Genomic DNA, 24,548 nt, shown 5'->3' with positions numbered 1-24,548 from the left:
CTTCAGCATTCCAAGCATGCAGACAAACAGGAATCTCCACAGTCCGACACTTGATTTTTTTTTTGTCCAAGGTCCCTTTGGGGAGTATAAATCTGTGGGCATGCAGTTTAGGTCAAAACCCAGGAGGTTATGTCAACACAGGCCCTGACCTGGATATCATGGTCTCCGTGCCTGAGTAATCTGTCAATGCTCACTGCTATGAGGCAGTGCCCTGGCTAATATTTATTCTTCAATCAACTTAAAAGAAATAAATTGCCCAGTAATTATTACATTGCTATTTGTGAGAAATTATTGTTCAAACTGTCTGCCACATTTCTTACATTAAAATGGTGACTATACTTCAAAAGTAACTCATTGGCTGTAAAGTTCTTCAAGATGTCCTGAGGTCATAAAGGCACTATATACATGAAAGTTGGTATTTGTCTGTTTCTTTCACAACTCTCACAAGACACTTCGTTATTTTTGGTAATAGACCAGACACCCTTGATTTAGCAAGGTTCCTCTTCCTTCCCACAAGTTTCATGTCTGTATGAATGAATTTCTCTTGGTTTCCCAATGATCTGTGTGGGCTAAACTGATCCCAGAAGCAACCACAGACTCCTGCAGGCCCTCGCCAGCAGTAAGAATGCCATGAGGCACACAACAGAAATAATATTTTTGGTCATTTTTAGGATCATTTTCTTGAACAGTCAGGAGAAAGGTTCAAGCAGAAAGACACCGAGCATGGCTGTTCCAAGCCAGCTCTTTCAGTGCCATCAATATAAAAATAAAAACTTTTTTCTTTAAAAACTTAAGGCACAAAAGATTGTGGTCAGTGGATTTAAAATGTACCTCTGTGATTTATGAAAGTCAACAATGCCAGTCTGGGTAGTGAATTAAAATAGTATTTTTTCACCCAGGGGTGAAGATATATGGGGCAATGGGGGACAGAGAATAGAGCAGAGAGGGGTAAAAAGGGCAATTCACAGAGTACTCAATATTAATATTGGGAGCAAGTTGCAAAAAAGATGTTTCATGCCCCAGCATTGATATTCCTCAGTGCTAAGCACCTACTGGAAATACAAAATTTAAAATATGCAAAACACTTTCAATTTTAACACCAAACATCTCAAATGGGAAGAGAAACAACATTTTAAATATGTGAAGAACATACCTGCAAGACCCAAAAATGCAGCTAAGTAGCGGGTTTCAAGGCCATCTTTTACAGTCTGAATCGCACCATAGATGGGAGGTAGAATCATAATCAGGTTACTTACTGTATTCCCTGCAGAATGAAAAAGAGAGTGAGGGTTAGTGCCAAGCACCCAACAACTGCTGCAGTGTTTGGTCTGCACATAAAGTACAGCTGAATTCGGTGCATAAATACATTGGGGTTTAACTACATATCTGGCCAACAATTTCTACAAGTGATTTAGAAAGCTTCTCTGGTAATATAACTTTAACAAAACAAGTAGCTGAGCCACACAAACCAGGAGGGCTATAGTCCATGCTAAGTGACAGAGTGAACTGACCTCAGCCAGGATGGCAGAGATACTAGAGCTAACTTCAGTATACTGTTGGTTTCATTTGATCTACTCGGAATAATGTCATGACATCTTCGATTTCCACCTAAACCACTGGAACATGCCTCAGGATTTTTGTGTGTGCTCCTCTTCATTTTTTTTTTATTCATTCATGGGATGTGGGCTTTGCTAGCTGGGCCAGTATTTATTGCCTGTTAGTAGTTGCGCTTGAGAAGGTGGTGAGCTTCCTCCTTGAACCACTGCAGTCCACATGGTGTAGGTACACCCACAATGCGGTTAGGAAGGAAGTTCCAGGATTTTGACCCAACGACAGTGAAAGAATGACGACATATTTCCAAGTCAGGATGGTGGGTGACTTGGAAGGGAACTTCCAGATGGTGGTGTTCCCATCTATCTGCTGCCCTTGTCCTTCTAAATGGGTTTAGCCGTGGGTTTGGAAGGTGCTGTCGATGGAGCCTTGGTGATTTCCTGCACTGCATCTTGTAGATGGTAAGCACTGTTGCGACTATGCGTCGATGTTGGTAAGAGTGAATGTTTGTGGATGTGGTGCCAATCAAGCAGGCTGCTTTGTCCTGGATGGTGTCAAGCTTCTTGGGTGTTGTAGGAGCTGCAGTCATCCAGGCAAGTAGGGAGTATTCCATCACACTCCTGGTTTGTGACTTGAAGATAGTGGACAGGTTTTGGGGAGGCTACCCTGAGGAACTTAAGTGGTGATGTCTTGGAGCTTTGTCCTAGGTATGACTCCAACCAGCGGAGGGTTTTCCCCCTGATTTCCATGGGCTCCAGTTTTATTAGGGCTCCTTGATGCCACACTCAGTCAAATGCAGCCTAGATGTCAAGGGCAGTCACTCTCACTTCTGGAGTTCAGCTCTTTTGTCCATGTTTAAACCAAGGCTGTAATAAGATCAGGAACTGAGTAGCCCTGGTGGAATACAAACTGGGCGTCAGTGAGCAGGTTATTGCAAAGCAAGTGCCACTTAATAGCACTGTTGATGACCCCTTCCATTACTTCACCGATGATCGAGAGTGGACTGATGGGGTGGTAATTGTCCGCGTTCGATTTGTCCTGCTTTTTGTGTACAGGACATACCTGGGCAATTTTTTACATAGCCAGGTAGATGCCAGTGTTGTAGCTGTACAGGAACAGCTAGGGGCGCGGCAAGTTCTGGAACACAAGTCTTCAGTACCATTGCCGGAATATTGTCAGGGCCCATAGCCTTTGCAGTATCCAGTGCCTTCAGCTGTTTCTTGATATCACATGGAATGAATCGAATTGGCTGAAGACTGCCATCAATAATGCTGGGGAACTCCAGAGGAGGCCGAGATGGATCATCCACTTGGCACTTCTGGCCGAAGATTGTAGCAAATGCTACGATCTTTTGCACTGATGTACTGGGCTCCTCCATCATTGAGGGTGAGGATATTTGTGGAGCATCTTCCTCCAGTGAGTTATTTAATTGTCCACCACCATTCACGACTGGATGTGGCAGGACTGCAGAGCTTAGATCTGATCCGTTTGTTGCGGGGTTGCTTAGCCCTGTCTATCACTTGCTGCTTATGCTGTTTGGCACGCAAGTAGTCCTGTGTTATAGCTTCACCAGGCTGACACCTCATTTTTAGGCATGCCTGGTGCTGCTCTTGGTATGCCCTCCAGGGTTGATCCCCTGGCTTGATGGTAACGGTAGAGTGGGGGATATGCCGAGCCATGAGGTTAGAGATTGCGTTTGAGTACAATTCTGCTGCTGATGGCCCACAGCGCCTCATGGATGCCCCGTCTTCAGTTGCTAGATCGGTTCGAAATCTATCCCATATAGCACAGTGGTATTGCCGCACAGCACGATGGAGGGTATCCTCAATGCGAAGGCGGGACTTCATCTCCACAATGATGGTGCAGTGGTCACTCCTACCGATACTGTCATGGACAGATGTATCTGCTGCAGGCAGGTTGGTGAGGATGAGTCCAAGTATGTGGAAGACAGCTTGAATACATGTGGTGACCCAGGGGAGAGGAACATCAGAAGGAGAGTTTGAAACCCTGGAGCTGAACCCTTGCAGAAGGCGTCTGAGAAAAAGCATCAGTTTGGGAAAAGATTCCAAAGCAAGGTCTTGGAGAGTAGAAATTGGAAATCGTATGAAAGATGGAGTGTAATGAGGCCAGTTGTGCCTCAGTGTCACAAGCATCTCGGTTGGTGGTGGTGGTGGTGGTGGTGGGGGGGGGGGGGGGGGGGGGGGGGGGGGGGGGGAGCGCGCGCGCAGGGAATTGCAGAGAGAACCAGGGCATCTGGTTGAGTTGGCATCTGTCACTTGGTTTCAGGGTGTGGAGTGCCTGACTATAGGCCTATTGGCTTACATGCACTATGCATTTACTATGAGCATTAAAGCATAAGATTGCTTTTGTAACTTGTGTTATCCTTACAGATCTGTACATATCTGTAAAAGTATAGTTGTGGATGAATCAACATTGTATTATTGTTCATCTTTTCTTATTGAATATATGCTTTATTCTTTTGTTAAAAGTTCGTTAGCTGACTCCTGTGACTGTTCAGTAGCTACTCTCCACATATCTAAGCAAACAAATAAAATTAGGATCTATCAAGCTGGGTTCCACCCTGGGATCAGGCTTGTCTAGGGGTAATCTAGAACATAACAAAGAAGTCACATATAAGGCAGGCTGATTCAGGATAGCAGGTTTCCTTCCCTAAAAATGGCCTCAGTGAGTCAGTTGGGTTTTTACAATAATCCAGCAGCTTCACAGTCACCTTTATTTACTGAGGCCAACGTTCCCATTGAGCTGTACGGGCACAAGGCCACGCAACAGCCTGAAAGATACTGTGAAGGCCTTGTTCAGTGACAAAGGGCCCACATGATGACTAAATTTTTTAAGGTTAACTTTGAGGTCAGCTTCAAGATTTGTTTATTTTTAAAACCAAATTTGAAGCCTTCAAATGACTGTGGTGGGATCTGAAAATCTGGATCATTAGTCCAGGCCTCTAGATCACTAGTTTAGCAACATCACCACTATGCTACATTACTCGTTTATCACTGGAGGATGGACGGAACAGCACAACATTCTCTCAATCCTGCATCAGACGATCACCATAGACTGAACACAAACCCTCAAAGTGGAATTTGAGTCCACGAGTGTTTAACTCCATGATAAGGAAGCTACCATTGGCCAATAAACACAGAACATCACAAGGCTTGTCAGGCAATCCAAAACAAAAACAGAATTACCTGGAAAAACTTTGTCAGGCAATTTTGTGACTCAACTATTTATTTGCCCAATCTGCAACACACTGTATAACAATAAGGTTTATCAATCAAAAACAGAAACAGAAATACCTGGAAAAACTCAGCAGGTCTGGCAGCATCGGTGGAGAAGAGCACTGTTGACCTATCAATCAGTTCCGGTCAGTGGTAACAGATAACGATTCAATAAAAACTGCAGCACTTGAAGGCTGTCAGTTTTTTTTAAAAAACATTACCTCCTGTTGCATAGCATTCTGCAGGTAAGTGAGAAAAAAAACTGCGCTACAGAAAAGACTGTGCTACAACAGCTTCTAATACATAATAAGTTCTAACTTTCATTTGTTTGGAGCATGGTGTACTTTTAATTTTGTTTGTAGCTTTAAAAACGTAACCAAAGAGAATATAAACTCCTCCTTTCCATCATTTACAGGGCTCAAGCCAAGCATGTAATGGAGCACTCACCACCTTCCTGGATGAGTGCAGCTGCCCACGAGACCCACAGGATGCACTGGTGCAACTCACCAAGCTTAATTCGCCAGCATTTCATAGCATGGAAACCCCTACCAACAAGAAGGACAAGAGCAAAAGATCATGGCAGGGAGCTTGCAGATAATGGTACTCCCATGTCAGGTACCATCCCAATTTGAATGTACCTTAGATAATCACTGGGTCAAAATCCTAGATTTCCTACTCATCACCATAAGAACAAAGTAAGACTACTGAGGCTATAAAGTAGCTTGTTGAAGTCAGGTCAATTGAAAATTTTAAAAGGGAAGTTGGCAATTTTTGGCAGCAAGAATACTAAGAAATAGAGTTGAGATACAGGTCAGCCATGATCTAATTGAATGATGAAACAACTAGAGGGCCTACATCTGCTCCGATGTGCCTGGGCAAGGACTGAAATAGCTCAAGGGGAAGGCCCACCAATACCAGCTTTGAGAAAAAGAGGAATGAACAATTGTGCTCTTTCCTGGGTCACCCATGCCCTGAAAATATACAAAAGTTATGATAGCACCTTTAATGTAGAAAAATATCCCATGGCATCAAGAAAAAGAGAGATACCATCAGATAAGGTGACTAAAAGCTTGGTCAGAGAGTTGTGTTTTATTAAATTTGTTCATGGGATTTGGGAGTTGCTGGCTAGGCCATAACTTTTTCTGAGTCGAGCACATTGCAGTGGGTCTGGAGTCACATGTAGACCAGACCAGGTAAGATCTGGTCAATTGAAAATTTTAAAAGGGAGGTCAATAATACTCTTGCTGACAAAAATATTAAGAAATAGAGTTTGAGATACGGGTCAGCCATGATCTAATTAAACGGTGAAACAGACTCGAGGGTCTACATCTGCTCCTATGTGCCTGGGCAAGAACTGAAATAGCTCAAAGAGAAGGCCCACCCGCTTTGAGAAAAAGGGGAATTAACAATGAATCTGGCCTTTCCTGAAGAAGGAAGGTTTCCTTCCCTAAAGGACATTAGTGAACCAAGTGGGTTTTTACAACAATCGGCAATGGTTTCATGGTCATCATTAGACTTTTTAATTCCAGATTTTTATTAAATTCAAATTTCACCATCTGCCATGGTGGGATTCAAACCCGGGTCCCCAGAAACCCTGGGTTTCTGAAATAGCAATCTAGTGACAATACCGCTATGCCACCACCTCTCTCCTGTTCAAAGGAGACAATGCAAAGAAGCTACTGGAGACAAAGTTAAGACTTGCTGGTGAGTACCATGCCACTACCCTAGTTTGGGCAATGTCTTGAGGTAACAAAGAGGCAATAAGAAGGATTTCAGAGGATTCCTATTGAGGTTACATCATTTCTAAAGCATAAAACAGTATCAAGGCAAAAATGTTCCTCAAACCTTCTGAAGATTAAACCACTAATCCAACCAATTAAGTAAATATTGTTTCACTTGCAACACTTCCAGAGTCTGCAGGCCTAACCACCACTGACATACTTAAAGTCAATGCAGCTTGCTGCAGTCACAACAACCATCAAAAGAGGAGTTTCGCCAGAGCTGCAAACAGCAGCAGCCTCCCCCACAGCCAATACAAATCCCGCCCTTGGAAGGCCAAGGAAGGTGGACAGAAGGCTTCACTTTCAAGCAACAGGGTCCACAGATTAAAAACAAAAAACTGCAGATGCTGGAAATCCAAAACAAAAACAGAATTACCTGGAAAAACTCAGCAGGTCTGGCAGATGCTGCCAGACCTGCTGAGTTTTTCCAGGTAATTCTGTCTTTGTTTAGGGTCCAAAGATTAGTTTGTCTTTCTGAACCTCGTTCTTGGGATGGGGGTGTTGCTGACATGTCCGGCATTTATTGTCCATCCCTAGCTGTCATGAAAAGGGTGGTGTGGTGGCCGCCTTCTTGAACCACTGGCTGCTGGTTGCTAGGCTGTTACGGATGGCAGTTAAGAGGACACCATGCCGATGTTAATGTGGGACTGGGTCACATAAAGGCCACATTCGATAAACAAAGGAGGCTTTCTTCCCAAAAGATCATCGTTGAACAGTTGGATCTGACATCTTCATGCTCAATCTTACTTATATCAACTTTTAGTTCCAGATTTTCTCAAACTTCCATGATGGGGTTTCAATTTATGTCCACTAGATTATTAATCCAGGCCTCAGATTATCCATACAGTTACCACCACAACAATACATGCAATGTCCTCTGCTCAGATGCTATGAAGACTATCCCCAGATGAGTTTCCTCATCTATCTCCATCAAGACAGAATTAAGAAGAGTCTTAAAAAAGAGAGGTGGAGAGGTTTAGGGAGGGGATTCCAGAGCTTAGGGCCAGGCAGCTGGAGGATAGCTACTTAGTGGAGCAACGAAGACTAGGGACACTCAAGAAGCCAGAGGTGAGAATTAGGGGAGTGTAGAGATCCTGAAGAGTTATAGGGCGATAGGATATTACAGAGATAGGGAGGGGTGAAGCCAATGAGGGTTTTAAAAAGCATTTTTTTTAAAGACATTGTTGCTGGACCAGGAGCAAATTCTCTAAATTGAGTGCAGCATCTGGTTTATGTCTTGAAAATGAAACAAATTTCTTTAAAACAGCATCATGGAATCCGTGGATTCAAAGCTTGTATTTTTTTGAGACAGCCCTAAATTGAAAAGAGAAACAGACCCTTCCAATATCTAAGAAAGCTGAGGCAAAATTGGAGATTGGAAACCAAAATTCTGGGGAGGCTGGATCTGGGTGAAAGGATATAAAAGGACAGAGCCATCACAGCTCAGATGATGATTCCAGTGGTGCAGTACAGGCAGGCTGAAGAAGACAGAGGCTAGATCTGAAGGTGAGAATACAGCAAAGATACAGCTATTGCAGATCTTTCTGTTACTTGAAGATAACATTGGTGGATCTACATCAACCAGACCATCATAAGCAAAGTCAAGGAGGTTCTGCAGACATATAGGCTGGATGGACTGCTAAACCAATTAGTAAGATCTGTCTTAGCTGTATCTGCCATTTAATGTAATTTATAGTTTATAAACAGCTGCAATTTGCCTGTTAATTCATGTTTAGCTTAAGCTGATTCTGGGTTTTAGAATTTGGTGGTTAGCCAAAATAGTAATTACCATTGGCTTTGTTTGACTCTTGCATAGTAAAAATTATTTTGGCTTAAACCGTGGAATCTTGCGGCTTCATCCTTTCAGTAAATGTCAGTTTTCTTCTTTTTCTCTCTTTCGTGATAGAGTTTTTGCTTTTCTTAACCTCTTTCCCATTCAACCTGCTTCAACTGTAACTGAATCGTAGCTCAATCTGCGATTTACCTCAGTCAGGCTTTTCTTCTTTGCATTCCAAATGTTGTGCTATTGCTCCAATTACTTTTGCTTTTTTAGACCTCGCTCTTATCTCTAATTCAGCTTTTCAGCTAGTGCTATTAACCTAACCTTTGTTAACTGTTGCAGATCACTCAGAGATAAATCTTCCCTCTCCATAAAAGTTAGCAGTTGCCAAAACCATTCCGTTTTCCAATAGGTAGAGTAAAATTCACCATGAAATCCTACTAACCTATGAAATCCTACTAACTTAAACATTAGTAAATCCCACAAAGAGCCCCCAATTTTGTAACAACCTCAGTCAAGACTTCTTAAAAATGTAGAAGAAATCTGAAATCCCAGTGATTTACTGAAGGAATGAAACCACAAGATTCCAGGGTTTAAACAAAACGAATTTTTCCTGCACAACATTCAAACAAAGCTAACAAAAGCCACTAAATACCATCTTAGGGAATGACCTATATTCTAAAACCTTGAATCAACTTAAGTTAAACATGAATTAACAGGCAAATTGTTGGCAATTCTAAACTGTAATTGGCAGATATGACTAAGAAAGATCTTAGGAATTAGCATAGCAGTCCATTCAGCAGATATATCACCAACCTCAGTCATAAAGTTTTTCAAAACTCTATCTTCCTCACACAGCATTTCAATTCCTTCTCATCCAGGTTTGAGCCTCATAACCCACCGACAGCAGGACGTAATCAACCCGAGTTCCAGGGGCTCGGTCTTCACCAAAAATGGCACATGTATATAGAACCTCCTCAACTACGCTTATGACACTCTGAATGACATAGATTTTTTTAATTCATTCTAGGGACGTGGGCTTAGCTGTCTAGGTCAACATTTTTTGCCCATCCCTAATGGCCCTTCAGAAGATAGTGGTGAGCTGCCTTCTTGAAACGCTGCAGTCCATGTGGTGTAGGTACACCCATAGTGCTGTTTGGGAGGGAGTACCAGGATTTTGACCCAGCATCAGTGAAGGAACGACGATGTATTTCCAAGTCAGGATGGTGAGTGACTTAGAAGGAACTTCCAGGTGGTGTTGTTTCCATATACCTGCTGTCCTTGTCCTTCTAAATGGTAGTGGTCATGGATTTGGAAGGTGCTGTCTAAGGAGCCTTGGGGAGTTTCTGCACTGCATCTTGTAGATGGTACTCAATGCTGCTTCTGTGCATCGGCAGTGGAGGGAGTGTCAATGATATGTTGATAGTGGGTGTTTCAACAATGGTAATGCCATTGAATGTCAAGGGGTGATGGTTAGATTCTCCCTTGTTGGAGATGGTCATTGCCTGGCACAAACGTTACTTGCCACTTGTCAGCCCAAGCCTGGATATTGTCCAGGTCTTGCTGTGTTTGGACATGGACTGCTCAGGAGTCACGAATGGTGCTGAACATTGCACAGTGAACATCCCTACTTCATAGCTTATGATGGAAGGAAGGTCATTGATGAAGCAGCTGAAGATGGTTGGGCCAAGGACACTACCTTGAGGAATTTGTGCAGTGATGTCCTAGAGCTGATATGATTGACCTCCAAAAACCACAACCATCTTCCTTTATGCTAGGTATGACTCCAACCAGCAGAGTTTTCCCCAATTCCCATTGACTCCAGTTTTGCTAGGGCTCCTTGATGCCACACTCAGTCAAATGCGGCCTTGATGTCAAGGCCAATCACTCTTGCCTCACCTCGGGAGTTCAGCTTTTTTGTTCATGTTTGAACCAAGGCTGTAACGAGATCAAGAGCTGAGCAGCCCTGGCGGAACCCAAACTGAGCATCAGTGAGTAGGTTATTTTTGATCAAGAGTAGACTGATTTGGCTCTGCTTGTCCTGCTTTTTGCATATTTGGGTAGTTTTCCACATTACCAGTGTTGTAGCTGTACTGGAACAGCTTTGCCAGTGTCGCGGCAAGTTCTGGAGCACAAATCTTCAGTACCTTTGCCGGAATATTGTCAGGGCCCATAGCCCTTGCAGTATTCAGTGCCTTCAGCTATTTCTTGATATCACGTGGAGTGAATCGAATTGGCTGAGGACTAGCATCAGTGATGCTGGGGACCTCCGGTGGAGACTGAGATGCATCATCCATCGGCACTTCTGGCTGAAGATTGTAGCAAGTGCTTCAGCCTTACCTTTTGCACTGACTTGCTGGCCGCTATGTTCTTTAGGACTTGACCAGCTCAGTCAGCAGATGCGCTACCAAGCCACTTTTGGTAATGGACGTTGAAGTTCCCCACTCAGTACATTCTGCGCCCTTTCCACCCTCCAAGTCGTGTTGAACATGGAGCACAGAATCATCAGCTGAGTGGGGGGAATATGTGGTAATCAGCAGGAGGTTTCCTTTCCCATGTTTGACCTGTTGCCATGAGACTTCATGAGGTCCAGAGCCGATGCTGAGGACTCCCAGGGCAACTCCCTCCTGACTAGAGTCAGGATAGATACCATTGTGCCGATACCTCTGCTGAGTCTGTCCTGCCGGTGGGACAGGATATACCCAGGGGTGGTGTCTGTAAGGCATGATTCCATGAGTATGACTATGTCAGGCTGTTGCTTGATTAGCCTGTGAGACAGCTCTTCCAATTTTGGCACAAGCCCCCAGATGTTAGTAAGGGGGACTTTGCAGGGTCGACAGGGCTGGGTTTGCCATTGTCGTTTCCTGTGCCTAGGTCAATGCCTGGTGGTCCATCTGGTTTCAGTCCTCAGACTTTTTAGCGGTTTGATACAACTGAGTGGCTTGCTAGGCCATTTCAGAGGGCATTTAAGAGTCAACCACATTGCTGTGGGTCTGGAGTCGCATGTTGGCCAGACCAGGTGAGAATGCAGATTTCTTTTCCTTAAAGGACATTAACGAACCACATGGGTTTTTACGACAATCAACAATGGTTTCATGGTCATCATTAGACTTTTAATTCCAGGTTTTTATTGAATTCAAATTTCACCATCTGCTGTGGTGGGATTTGGACCTGGGTCCCCAGAGCATTACCCTGGGTCTCTGGATTACTAGTCCAGTGATGTTACCTTAAAGTAACAGAAACAACTGCAGCAACAGTATGTCTGCCTACTCTCAGCTTCTGGGTCGAGCCTCTGTCTTCTTCAGCCTGCCTATACTGCGTCACTGGAATCATCACCTGAGATCTGATGGCTCTGTGTCCTTTTACACCCCAGAAGTTTTGGTTTCCCAATCTGAGCCTTAGTTTACTTAGACCTGGAAGGGTCCGTTTCCCTTTTCAAACAGGTTTGCCTCAAAAAAAATCCAAGCTTTGGAACCAGGGATTCCATCACTTCCTCTTAATCCAAAACTGAGGCAAGACGTGAAAATTATTATTTTTAACTTTCCTTTTTAGAAGAAAAATGGTTGGTGCTAGAATCATTCTGCAGCAATTCCACGACTGACAGAAGCAATCCAAGACTCCAAAAGAGTTACTTTAACATTCCACACACACTTGAGTAGAAATGAGTGAAGCACAGAATATTCCCTGTGTTAATTTTCAGTCTGCCTCAAAACAAAGAATCAATTCCCTATTGTGGTGGTCCTGGTTATGAAAAGGAAATACAGGCAGAATACATTCAACTGACAGCTCAGGATCAGTCCAAGGTATACAAAATGTAAATGCATTGGAGCCACAAGCAGTCTGAAAAACTCTGCTATCCTGGTTACACTGCACAAATGTGCCAACTCTCAAAAACCTCCAATATGTTGGACACAGCTCAACTATGGCACAGCAATTTATACACAGCCTCCTTTATCATACACCAGTTTTCGTGAACTGTGTGCTGCCGTGAATAATCACTGCTTCTTTCTCTTCATAGACCTGCTAAACCCAGCCCACACTGAGGGGACTAAGGTTTCCTTCCTTTGCCAGCTTCAAGGGACCTCTAGCATGTCGTGCGTATGGATAAAAATCAACCAATATGGGAACAATGCTTTAGAGATTTGGAAATTAGAAAATAGAAACATCACATCACACTATGGGGTGTTTTTCATAAGTTGCAGCCAAGGCACATTGTAAAGACAGTGTGTTGGTCAAAAATGCAAGTTCTAAGAAGGAAAGTTTAAAAGGAGGAAAGAGAGGTAGAGAGGTGGAGAGGTTTAGGGAGGGAATTCCAGAGCTTAGGTTATTGACAGCTGCTAACAATGAAGCAATTAAAATCAGAGATGTTCAAGAGATCAGACTTGGAGGCTTGGCCTAAATAGCCAAGTGGTTATGGTACTGGGTTTGTAACCCTGAGATCGAGAGTTCAAATCTCACAATGGCAAACTATGAAACAATGTAACTTCATCTGAAACAGATGGAAACGGGTTTGTACTCGAAAGAGTTACAGATGCTGCCAGACCTGCAGGAGTTAGGAGGCTGGTAAAAAGACTTGGAGGAGCGCAGATTATCTCGAAGGATTGCAGGGATGGAGAAGATAACAGAGCTGGGAAGTGATGTCATGAAGGGATTTACAAACAATGAAAACCAAGAGCCATTGTAGGTCAGTGAGCACAAAGGTGATGGGCAAACTGGATTTGGTATGAGTTAGGACACATGCTGAGTTTTGGGTGACCTCAAGTTTACAGAGGGAAGAACGTGAGAGGCCAACCAGGAGTGACTGCTCCAACAGCCTTGTAATATTTTCTTCTCAGAAGGCTGAAAATCCCTATCTTCACTGGCACACACTGAGCTCTCTCCTCTATCTTTTCTCTGCGTCTGTTTCCCTGAGCCACTGTTGCTAAGCAACAGTAAATTTTTTGCCTACTTTGTGTTTTCCTCCCCACAATGACAAAACTTTTAACCCATTTCTTTACCTTCAAGGGTTATAAACCCTCATTAAAATGTTTATATACAAACAAACCCAAAAGAGCTGACCTTTCAGTCAGGAATCTATTCAGACTTCTCAGCACCAAAGTTTACAAACAAATCCAAAATGAAACTAGAGCCCTTTTTACCTTAACACACAAATATATATATATATATTCACCTCAAAAATTATACATTGTTCCAACACAGTGAAGACATTGGAGGGGGTGGCATGGTCAACCATGACAACAGCTCCATTACAAGTCGAGGGGGCTGAGGAGAAATCATTTAACTTTGTCACAAGATGTCATTTGAGAGTTTCAGAAGAGCCATTTTAGTATTCCAGGAGAGAAAAAAAAAAGTGGAAATAGAAGTGACGGATTCAGGTCGGAGCAGCAGCCAAAACTTAACTTGCATAGGCCGGGTTACATAGCAATTATTAGGATATATACATTCTAGTAAATAGGGAGTGTCTGGAAACACTTCCTCATGTAAGGACAACTTATTTCTTGAAGTTATAGAACTCCAACAAATTGTAAGGAAATGTTAAAAAAATAAGCATATTAAAAATGTGAAGAGACGGTTATTTCAATGGAGACACCTGCAAATAAACTTCGTGAAATTACTGGATTTCTTTATCTCAGATTTAAAAGAAGGATTTATTTAGTTTTAATTTTCTGTGCTAAATTGTTAAATGTCTGTTACTTCAGAATACGCATTGAAAACATGTCATTTTAATGATTGATTGAAACTTAATTTTTTTGGTGAGTTCTGGTATAAGATCTGCCAAACCTGACTGTTAGTCTGGAATTTAGGTGAGTTCTGGTATAAGATCTGCTAGACCTGACTGTTAGTCTGGCATTTATAGTTCTTATATCAATGAGCCTAGTTAATAATGCCAATGAAATTTATGGCAAATCAGTTCTAACTTGGTACTAAAGCACAACATTTAAGATGCTGGCAATTTAAAATAAATTCTGGAACAGCAGTTCCGGCAACATCTGTGGAGAGCCAAACAATTGACATTCCTGGTCAGTGGCCTTTTAGCTTCGGAAAGGTAATTAACCTAAAAAGTTAATTGTCATTTCTCACCACACATGCTGCTCAACCTAATGCTGAGTGTTTCAAACATTTTCTGATTCATTCCCCTTTGGTCACTGGGCATTGCTGAGGCCAACCCCAGTGTACTGTGTTCAGTTTTAGTCTCCTCACTCAAAGGAGGACATACTTGTAGAAGACAGAGCGTAACAAAGGCTCACTTAAATTGTTCCTGAGTTGAAGGGATTGTCCTATGAAAGTCAGCATTAAATCATGACCTATTCAAAGTATATGAGGAACCTACAATGGCTGAAAAAGTAGTTTGATAAGTTCAAGAAAACCATTATCAAATTATAGCTAAAATAGACAAAAAGTGACCAAGTGAAGGAATTACACAAAATGGATCAAATGAGGGGCCAACAATTAAAACTGTAGTAGTAGTAGATGCAGCCAGATTCTTTCTCAACACCTAAAAAAAATCTCAATACTCACAGCTCCATTCAGAAATTTCTAATAAAGAGAAGAGACTTGCAGTTATATGGCTGCATATATTGACACCACCATTCTCAGAAAGAGTAGGGATTGGCTAATTTCCCCAGTCAATCAAGCCTTGAAACTGCTGTAAGTGACCTGATGTACATCATTTGCATTACATAACTATCATCCCATTCGCTGTATTTTGCTGGAGAAATCACCCTGCTTCCATGGGGAAAAGTTGCTGCAGTTGCAGTCATGGGTTCTTTCTGCTGCAGAACAGAGTTTATCTATAAAAAAGAGCCTCTGAGCAAAATTTGTTTGCTTAGCTAAATAAATAAACTTTCTCTGCTCCAAGTTCTGCCCTATCTCCAACTAATTGACAGGCATAGTAGTTTCAATAGGTAGACTCTTTTTTTTTTATATACAGCTTTCTTACAAATTTCAGGAATTCTCCAAAGGGCTTCACAATGATTGACGGAATGTGCAAATTTTAGTTACAGTACTTCACCATTACAGCAAATATCTATGCCCTCTTTCCTTTGTTAATATTTACTGAGCTTAATGTGATTTTCAGGTTGTATTTATTTCTGTGTGGCAATTTCTAAGCACTAATATACATAAGAAATAGGAGGAGTAGACCATTCAGTCTCTTGAGCCTGCTCAACAATTCAATACGACCATGGCTAATCTTCTGCATCAACTCTGCTTTCCCACCCTATTCCATATCATTTGATTCCCCGAGACACGAAAAATCTGACTCTTTCAACCTTGAACATATTCAACAACTGAGCAAACACAATCCTCTGGGGTAGACAGTTTCAAAGATTCACAACTCTGAATGAAGAATTTTCTTCTCACCACAGTCCTAAAGGACAATCCCTTACCCTGAGGCTGTGCCCGTGTTGTCGATCCCTCAGCCAGCTAAAATAACCTCTCACTGTCTACCCTGTAAAGTTCCTTCAGGAGCTTGTATGTTTCAATGAGATCACTTATCGTTCTTCTGAACTCCTGAGAGTATATGCCCAATTTACTCAGCCTCTTATCATTGTTCAAGCCTCTCATCCCACAAACTAATCTCGTAAACCTTCACTGTACTAACTCCAACACAAATATATCCTTCCTTATATACAGAAATCAAAACCGCGCACAATACTTTTAGCTACATAATAATTATGCCATAAAGATCAGCAGCAGTTCCTAGGTAAAAATTATGGTTCCAGCTATGGCTAACTGGTGCTGAGAATGAATGCACAGTTATGTTCTGTGGCTTGCTCTCTCTCCCCTCGCCAAGGTGCAGAGTCTCCCTGGGGTATGGTTCCACCCAACATCCCCAGATGTTCCCACTGCAGCAGGAGTCAAAGGGCAGCAATCAGGAATGAGAATTTTTCTCCCTCCTTGACCATTTGGACCAACTGCAGTGCCCCAATTGGTACGCTAGCTGAGATCAGCTAATTCTGCATACAGGGGTAAAGATCAGACAGGGCCAGCTTCAATACTACTCTGTCAGAGGTGGTCACGAGGATCCAGAGGCATGCTTTTTCCAATTGCATTACTTTGAAAAATTGTTAAATGGCACGATTGTTCTGCAGGGAACAGTTGGCTAGAAAATCTGACACCCACATAAAACACAAAACAATCAATAGCCTTAGCCGCAACATGTAAAATTAAATACTTTCCACAATAAAGTATACACCCACCACTGCTTCAAGTTTTGAGAAAAGATTCACTGTTTGCCAGATTAAATTTCAAAAGTGCAGATATTTCCTGCAGACCTTCCCCAGCAGTAACTTCAAATTCCACTTGCAGTGGCAACACGAATATGAATGGTTGATACTTCGGAATCAACGTTAATAGCTACATTAACTATAAGGACATAATTTGATGTAGCGGGGCAATTGACCCTGGAAGAGAGAAGACAGAGAGGTGACCTGATAAAGGTTTTTAAAATTATGAAGGGGTGTGATGGGATAATCATAGAGAATCATAGACACAGCGTGTCATACAGCAAGCAGGCAGCCATTCAGCCATCCAGACTGTACCAATGTGGGAGAGTCCAAAACTAGAAGCCATAAATAAGATAGTCACTAATAAATCCAAATAGGGAATTTAGGAGAAACTTATTTTACCCAAATCGTGGCAAGAATATGGAACTTACTACTACATGGAGTTGTTAAGGCACACAGCATAAAATACAGTTAAGGGGAAGCTACATAAACACAAGGGAGAAGGGAATAGAGGGATACAGAGGTAGAGATGAAGCAGCATTGGAGAAGGCTCGGGTGCAATCTAAGCTCCAGCATACACCTGTTGGGTCAAAAAACCTGATTCTGTGCTGCAAAATCCATATGGGTAGATTCCTCCTTATAACAAATACCTACTAATTTAGCTGAACTGTTGTTCCACTTCAAACACATCTTTGTTGTAGCATTTCTAGTACTTATGAAACATTTTGTTTCCTCTTTCCAGCCAAACACTTCCCTCAACAACTTCAAATCAACATTTAACTCTTTATAAAGATGCCAAATTCAACCAAGACTTCAACGCTATTCCCATATCTGGAGGAGGCAGGGGTGTGAGGTGGGGCAAGTTACAATAAGCTTATTGGTAGAGGATCAGGATGAAACAAATCTCCAATCTCCAGTACTCTAAACATCTTTGTTTTTGACATTTCTGCAGCTTGGCATGAGATTAACACAAGTCATTGACATTGCTAAAACCATTTCTCTTACCACAATAGCAGAACTTTCCCCATCTCTTTCTCCATTTTACTTCAACAACATGCTCATTTCTCCTCTCAAGGGTCAACCGTGGCTTAGATGGTAGCATTCTACCTAGTCAGATGGCTGTGGGTTAAAGCCCACTCCAGAAACTCGAGCACAAAATTGGGCTGACATTTCCAGTCCAGCACTGAGGAAGTGCTGTATGTTGTAAGTGCCACCTTTCAGGTGAGATGTTGAGCCGAGGTTCAGCCTTCCCTTTTAGTTGGACAGAAAAGATCCCATGCGCGATCGCAAAAAGAACAGAGAAGCAGGAGCTGCTCCATGTTTCCTACATTACAACAGTGACTACACTTCAAAAGACTGAAGCACTTCAGGATGTCCTGAGGTAATGAAAAATGCAATATAAATGGAAGCTCTTTCTTTTGTCACTTTTTCCTCCTAAGCTGCAATTGCTTCTCACTGCTCGAGGCTAGGAGAATCCTCTTCTCTCACCAATTGTTCACTTTCTGTTTCAGTACAACTATATGCTTTGACCTTCCAAACTTGGGTTATCCATTTTGACCTACTTAACAGCAAGTTACTTGTATTGACACATGTTACTAGCACCGTGACAAATTGGAAGCGATGACGATAAAGTACTGCAACTGTTTTGATCGTAGACCAGACCCCGAAGTTTTAGATAAAATCCAGTTAGGGACCAATAACATTTTGCTTAGACAAAATTTGAGATTCAAGACACTTGCTATGAGAATAAAGCTACAAGATTCTACGGGTTTTGAACAAACAAAAATATACAAGTCAAAAACTCTACAAAGTCAAAAAAGATAAAATAAACTTTAATAAACAGGGTCAAAAATATAAAACAATTTACAATATCTATCTTATATGTTAAGGGTTAATACGAGATACATATGAACTAACAGGCACACTGCAATCAAACACACCACACTGCATAATAAATGGGAGATACGACCAAGACAGATCCCAAGGATTTCTCAGCAACCCACCCAGACGTCAGCAAACACAGTCAAACTAATCTCATTAAAACCGTTCCCCTCACTAGGGACTCCAAACCTTTCACTTTCAAGGATCAAACCTCAGAATCCCTTCAAAGCTGCTCCAAGTCAGAGTGCCTCAATGACTGCACACTTCGCCGGTTTCAATCTCGTCTCCCGAGATCCCAATCCCCTGGATTTCCAAGTCTATATTCCAGCCTTTATTTCCTGGTGCAATTTTAGCCCTTTAACAGCCAGCTAGCTTCACTAGGCTGGCACTGCCCCTGGATTTCACCAAGCTCCAATTTCTCCAGCTATAAACCTAGAAATGACTCCCAGGGCTTCTTCTGAGCTCAAACTCTTTCCACCATGGAGCCAGTGACCTTCTGTCACCCTCTCAGCTCCCCAGGACATCTCCTGAGCCCTAACTGCACAGAGCCAGCTAACGGCAATACTTTTGCTAACTGGAGCCTACCGACAGCACCTCCTGCTTGGTATGGCCTTTTCCCCTTCTCCAGAACAGTCACTCCCCCAACAGACAGATAGATTGAAACCCTAGAACTTTCTTAAGCTACACCCGGCGACATAGCCTTCCAAGGCTCACCAAATGCTTTTAAATTAATTGTAGCTTTATCTCCCCAAACAAACTCCTCTCTGGCTGCATTCCTCTGCAAGCAATGTAGACACCTTGGGCAGAATTTTCCCTTCTTGCAGTGGCAGGCGGGTTTCACGGTACATTTTCCACTGGATGGCACGGTGGGAAATCGTTCGGGAGCTCATTAATTATGCAATGGCAAATAGCTCTCCGAATCACATGGCAGGGCAAGCGGTGATTCATCCGCTCCACTGTGACCTAATGGGGTTGAAGGTCTGGGTGCCATATTTAAATGCCACCCAATCACACAAATTACTCTCAGCAGCCCAGCTGTGTGCGGGGAAACTTCTTGAAATGGCTCCCAGGTTCAGCAATGATTTCCTTGAGGCAATCATCGATCATACAATAATCACGGGTGATTTTAACATGCATATAGACTGGACTAATCAAATTGTCAAGGGTAGCCTTGAGGGAGATTTCATAAGAGTGTATTAGAGGTTGTTTCTTGGAGAAATATGTTCTGGAACCAACCAGGGAGCAGGCTATTCTGGATTTGGTTGTGTGTAATGAGATGGGACTAATTAATGATCTCAGAGTAAAGGATCCTCTAGGGAAGAGTGATCATAGCATGCTAGAATATCAAGTTCAGTTTGAGAGCGAGAAACTTGGAGTCCCACACTAGTGTTCTGGAGTTAAACATAGATATGAGGGCAGATTTAGCCAAGGTGGACTGGGCAGGATAACTACAAGGTAGGACAGTTGATGAACAGTGGCAGATAGTTAAGGAGATATTCATTTCCTCCCAAGTAAAATATATCCCCATGAGGAAGAAAGATGGTAAGAGGGAAAAAAGCATCCATGGCTAAGCAAAGAAGTTAAAGATAACTTAAAGGCAAAAACTAAGGCATACCCAATTGCAATGGAAGATTGGGAAACTTTTAAAGATCAACAAAGGGTTACTAAAAAAAAATAAAGAGAGCAAAGGTAAATTATGAAAGAAAATTAGCGCAAAATGTAAAAACTGATAGCAAAAGCTTCTACAAGTATATAAAAGGAAAGAGTAGCTAAAGTGAATGTTGGTGCCTTGGAAGACGAGACTAGGGAGTTGGGAACATAGAAATGGCAGAAACGCTTAATCAATATTTTACCTCAGTTTTCACAGTGGGGGACACTAGTACCACCCCAATAGTAACAGGCAGTGCAGAAGATGTAGAGGAGGAACTTAGAACAATCACCAACACTAGAGAAAAAGTGCTGAGAAAACTACTACTGAGAAAAATTAAAGGATGACAAGTCCCCAGGACCTGATGGCCTACATCCCAGGATCTTAAAGGAAGTGGCAGCGGAGATAGTGGATGCATTGGCTATAATATTCCAAAATTCTCTGGATTCTGGAAAAGTTCCAGTGCATTGGAAAAATGCTAATATAGTGCCCTTATTCAAAGGGGGGGGGGGGGGGGGTGCTGAAGTTACGAAACTATAGACCAGTTAGTTTAACGTCTGTCATTGGGAAATTGTTGGAATCCATTATTAAGGAAGTAGTAATGGGACATTTGGAAAGTCAAAATGTGATCCATCAGAGTCAGCATAGTTTTATGAAGAGTAAATCGTGGTTGACTAATTTGCTACAGTTCTTTGAAAAGATGTGACAAGCAAAGTGGATAATGGGGATCCTGTAGATGTAGTATAGCTGGACTTCCAGAAGGCCTTTGATAAGGTGCAGCACAAAAGGTTAATGCACAAGATAAGATCACATGGAGTTAAGGGTAATATGTTACCTTGGATAGAGGATTAGCTAACCAACAGAAAGCAGAGAGTCGGGATAAATGGGTCTTTTTCTGGATGGCAAGCTGTAATTAGTGGGGTGCCACAGGGTTCGGTCCTTGGGCCTACTTAAAATCTATATTAATGACTTGGATTCAGGGGTAGAAGGTACTGTAGCTAAATTTGCAGATGACACTAAAACAGGTGGGAAAGTAAGTTGCAATGAAGAAATAAGAAATTTACTAATGGATGTGGACAGGTTAGGTGAATGGGCCAAAATTTGGCACATTGTGAGGTTATCTATTTTGGTTGGAAGAATAAAAAGGTGACTTATTATTTAAATGGAGAAAAACTTCAGAATGCTTCAGTGCAGAGGGATCTGGGTGTCCTCATGCATGAATCACTGAAAGCTAATATGCAGGTACAGCAGGTAATAAGGAAGGCAAATGGAATTTCGCCATTTATTGCTAAAGGAATAGAGTATAAAAATAGGAAAGTGTTGTTAAAACTGTACAAGGCATTGGTGAGAGCGCATCTGGAGTACTGTGCATAGTTTTGGTCCCCTTACTTGAGGAAGGATGTAGTTGCGCTGGAGGCGGTTCAGAGGAGGTTCACTAGATTGATTCCAGAGATGCGGGGCTTGTTTTATGAGGAGAGATTGAGCAGTTTAGGCCTATACTCGCTCAAGTTTAGAAGGACGAGAGGAAATCTAATTGAGGTATATAAGATGCTAAAGGGGATAGACAAAGTAGACGTGGAGCAGATGTTTCCCATTCTGGGGCATTCTAGAATGAGAGGCCATAGTTTTAGGATAAAGGGTGGTAGATTTAAATCAGAGATGAGGAGGAATTACTTTTCTCAAAGGGACATGAATCTGTGGAATTCACTACCTCAGAGAGCAGTGGATGCCAGGACGCTGAATAAATTTGAGGGGATAGACAGATTTTTAATTAGTAATGGGTTGAAAGGTTATGGGGAGAGGGTGAGAAATTGGAGTTGAAGCCAAAATGAGATCAGCCATGATCATAATGAATGGCAGGGCAGGCTCGAAGGGCTGAATTGCCTATTCCTGCTCTTAGTTCTTATGTTCATCTATGGAGTCCACCAGCACCGGGATGTTCTCTACACGAGGGATGGCTCCAGGAGACCTACCAGCCTCACCTTGCCGGACTGGGAGCCAGTTGCAAGACAGAGATCAACTTGTTGGGAACCTGCCCGAGAAACGCCATCCAGTACAGGAACAGGATGAATGATCTCATCCACTCCACCAAGATAAGTCAACTTTCAGCTCATTCCAATCTCATGCTCTCACAATGGCATTATGCACTATGCACAACAGGGTTACATTGCTCAGGTGTCTCACACAATATTAGCGGTGGAGACATCAGCACTAATTGTCTCACGGACAATCACAGAAATCAGGGGCAATGACAGCCCAGGTCTCTGGCACTCAGAAGGCTGCTGGAGATCAGGCACCTGCTGAGCCTTTCTCATCCATCAGTCTGCACAAACTCAATCCTCAGCCCTTACTGGGGAGGGCTCAGCACACACAACAGGCATGCATGCTTTTGCAACCTCTCCTCCATCTCTTCTCATCATGTTCCATTCCATTTATCTTCATGCAGGCCAAGCTCACCCACAACTGGAGAGTGATATCCCAGATGGGAGTGGGTGTGTGGGGGGGGGGGGCCCACAGACGTCCAGGAGCTGTCTCACTTTGAGGAGGATGCCACCGGGCTGGCAGGTGAAGACAAAAAGTCGTTCCTGTAAAGAAGGAGCGATTGGCCTCTCCCAGCAAGCCAGTATAGGTGAGCCCTCCAAAGAGTTGATCACATCCTGATAATCATAAAAACATAAGAAATAGGAACAGGAGTAGACCATTCGGCCCCTCGAACCTGCTCCGCCATTCAATAAGATCATGGCTAATCTTCTCGTATTTCGAGTTCCACATTCCCATCTACCCGATAACCTTTGATTCCCTTGCCAGCAAGGGTCTATCTACCTCTGCCTTAAAAATATTCAATGACCCCGCCTCCACCACCACCTGAGGCAGAGAATTCCAAAGTTGCACAACCCTCAGAAAAAAATTCTCACCTCTGTCCTAAAAGGACAAGCTCTAATTTTTAAAAAGAAATTATGTTCCTGATAATCATAGTGAGCGACATGCAATGTTGCTTATGACCTAAATCCATCTTCTCTCTCTTACAGGCACCAGCAAGCCCAGACAGACCACTATAAGCTCCAGCCCCCAGGCCACCTCAGAGGAGGATGCATCAGATGAAGACCCATCATTGCACTCACCTGCACCCTCCACCAGTGCAGAGAGACACAACCCAGTGGTTCATGGATCTAGATTAGGCTCAAAGTCACATTCTGGGAACACCTCATTGACACATCTCCGCAGAAATCAGGGGCAATGACAGCCCAGGTCTCTGGCACTCAGAAGGCTGCTGGAGATCAGGCACCTGCTGAGCCTTCGTCAGATGATAAGTCTCTGCAAGAAGCTGTCTCTAACATGGAGATGAAATGACAGGCAGCAGAAAATCAAGTGGCGTTGCGAGAGGCAGTCAGCAGACCTCAGTGAAGGATGGAGGAGTCCGTCTGTGTTCTGTATGATGTTGTGGCTCTGACATGCGAGTGCCTCGAGGTCTTCATGAAAAGGATGGCAGCCATCTTGGAAAGCAGATCCTGCCAGATTAGTGCTCAGACCTGCACTCCATTGCCATAGGCGTTGATGAGATCCATTGGTGAGATCCCTCAGTGATTGGGGGTGGGAGGGGAGGCATCTTGACCTCCCTCCAGGAGCACCTTCTACTCTGAGTCACACACAGGGAGGACCACCAGCAGCTGGAGACCACAGGGCCATCCACACAGATGACTCCAAGAGTGTCCAGCCAATCCCAACCCCATCACCTGTACAAGCAGAGGAGGTTGCACCTACCCAAGCAGAGGAAGGTGCACCTGCCCCACAGCAGGACACCCAAAGCAGGCCCTCCAGGTCTCAGCCCCCTTGAGGACACCTGCCAAAGTCATCAAAGACAAAAGCACATAGCAGTCAGCAAGCTTCCTCCACCTCTGCTGCAGTTGCCAGGGATGCACCAAGTCAGAGATAGGGTTAGAAAAAGTAAGAAACTTTGACATCACTTCTGGGTTACAAGTGTTCAATCACTGTATATATCACCTTTGTAAATATGTGCTCATGAGAATAGTCTTGTCATTTGAAATATATGCATCAATGTGTCCTCTTATTGCAAAAGGTAAGCTATGCTCCCACTCAGTGGGAGCCCCCTTTGAGTCTCACATTCACGTGATGTGTAGCGGAGTCATGATAGTTACTGGACCCTTGTGTTATGTCAGGAAGATGTATCACACTCTTTACCGAAAGTGTTTGCAAAATGCGTCAGTAACCTATACTCCTTGCAAGGCAACATGGAGTTAGGTGTGCTCAACGGCCTTGGAGGATTAGCTGTAATTGTTTCTCAAAAAGAGATGGCTGTCTTCACTGGTAGTGCCAAAGCACAGGACCTGCAGTTTCGATGGTCTCTCCAACCATGTGTGCATCTCAGTGTCCGTTAAAAGTTTCCCATTAAGGTGGAAATAACTGCAACAAATGCTTTGACAG

At 43.0% G+C, this 24,548-nt stretch overlaps 1 protein-coding gene across 1 annotated transcript in view; it reads right to left on the bottom strand.

The window, feature by feature from the left end:
• acer3 (alkaline ceramidase 3) overlaps positions 1–24,548 on the bottom strand; it is a 207,849-nt gene that overhangs the window by 161,208 nt on the left and 22,093 nt on the right. The window contains exon 2 of the mRNA XM_041199204.1: positions 1,154–1,264. Within this exon, the coding sequence (XP_041055138.1) occupies positions 1,154–1,264 (111 nt within the window). The remainder of the gene's footprint in view (positions 1–1,153; positions 1,265–24,548) is intronic.

Source organism: Carcharodon carcharias, chromosome 11 (genome assembly GCF_017639515.1).
Source record: "Carcharodon carcharias isolate sCarCar2 chromosome 11, sCarCar2.pri, whole genome shotgun sequence".
Classification (NCBI taxonomy): Eukaryota; Metazoa; Chordata; class Chondrichthyes; order Lamniformes; family Lamnidae; genus Carcharodon; species Carcharodon carcharias.
This window is presented reverse-complemented; position numbering and strand designations above follow the sequence as displayed.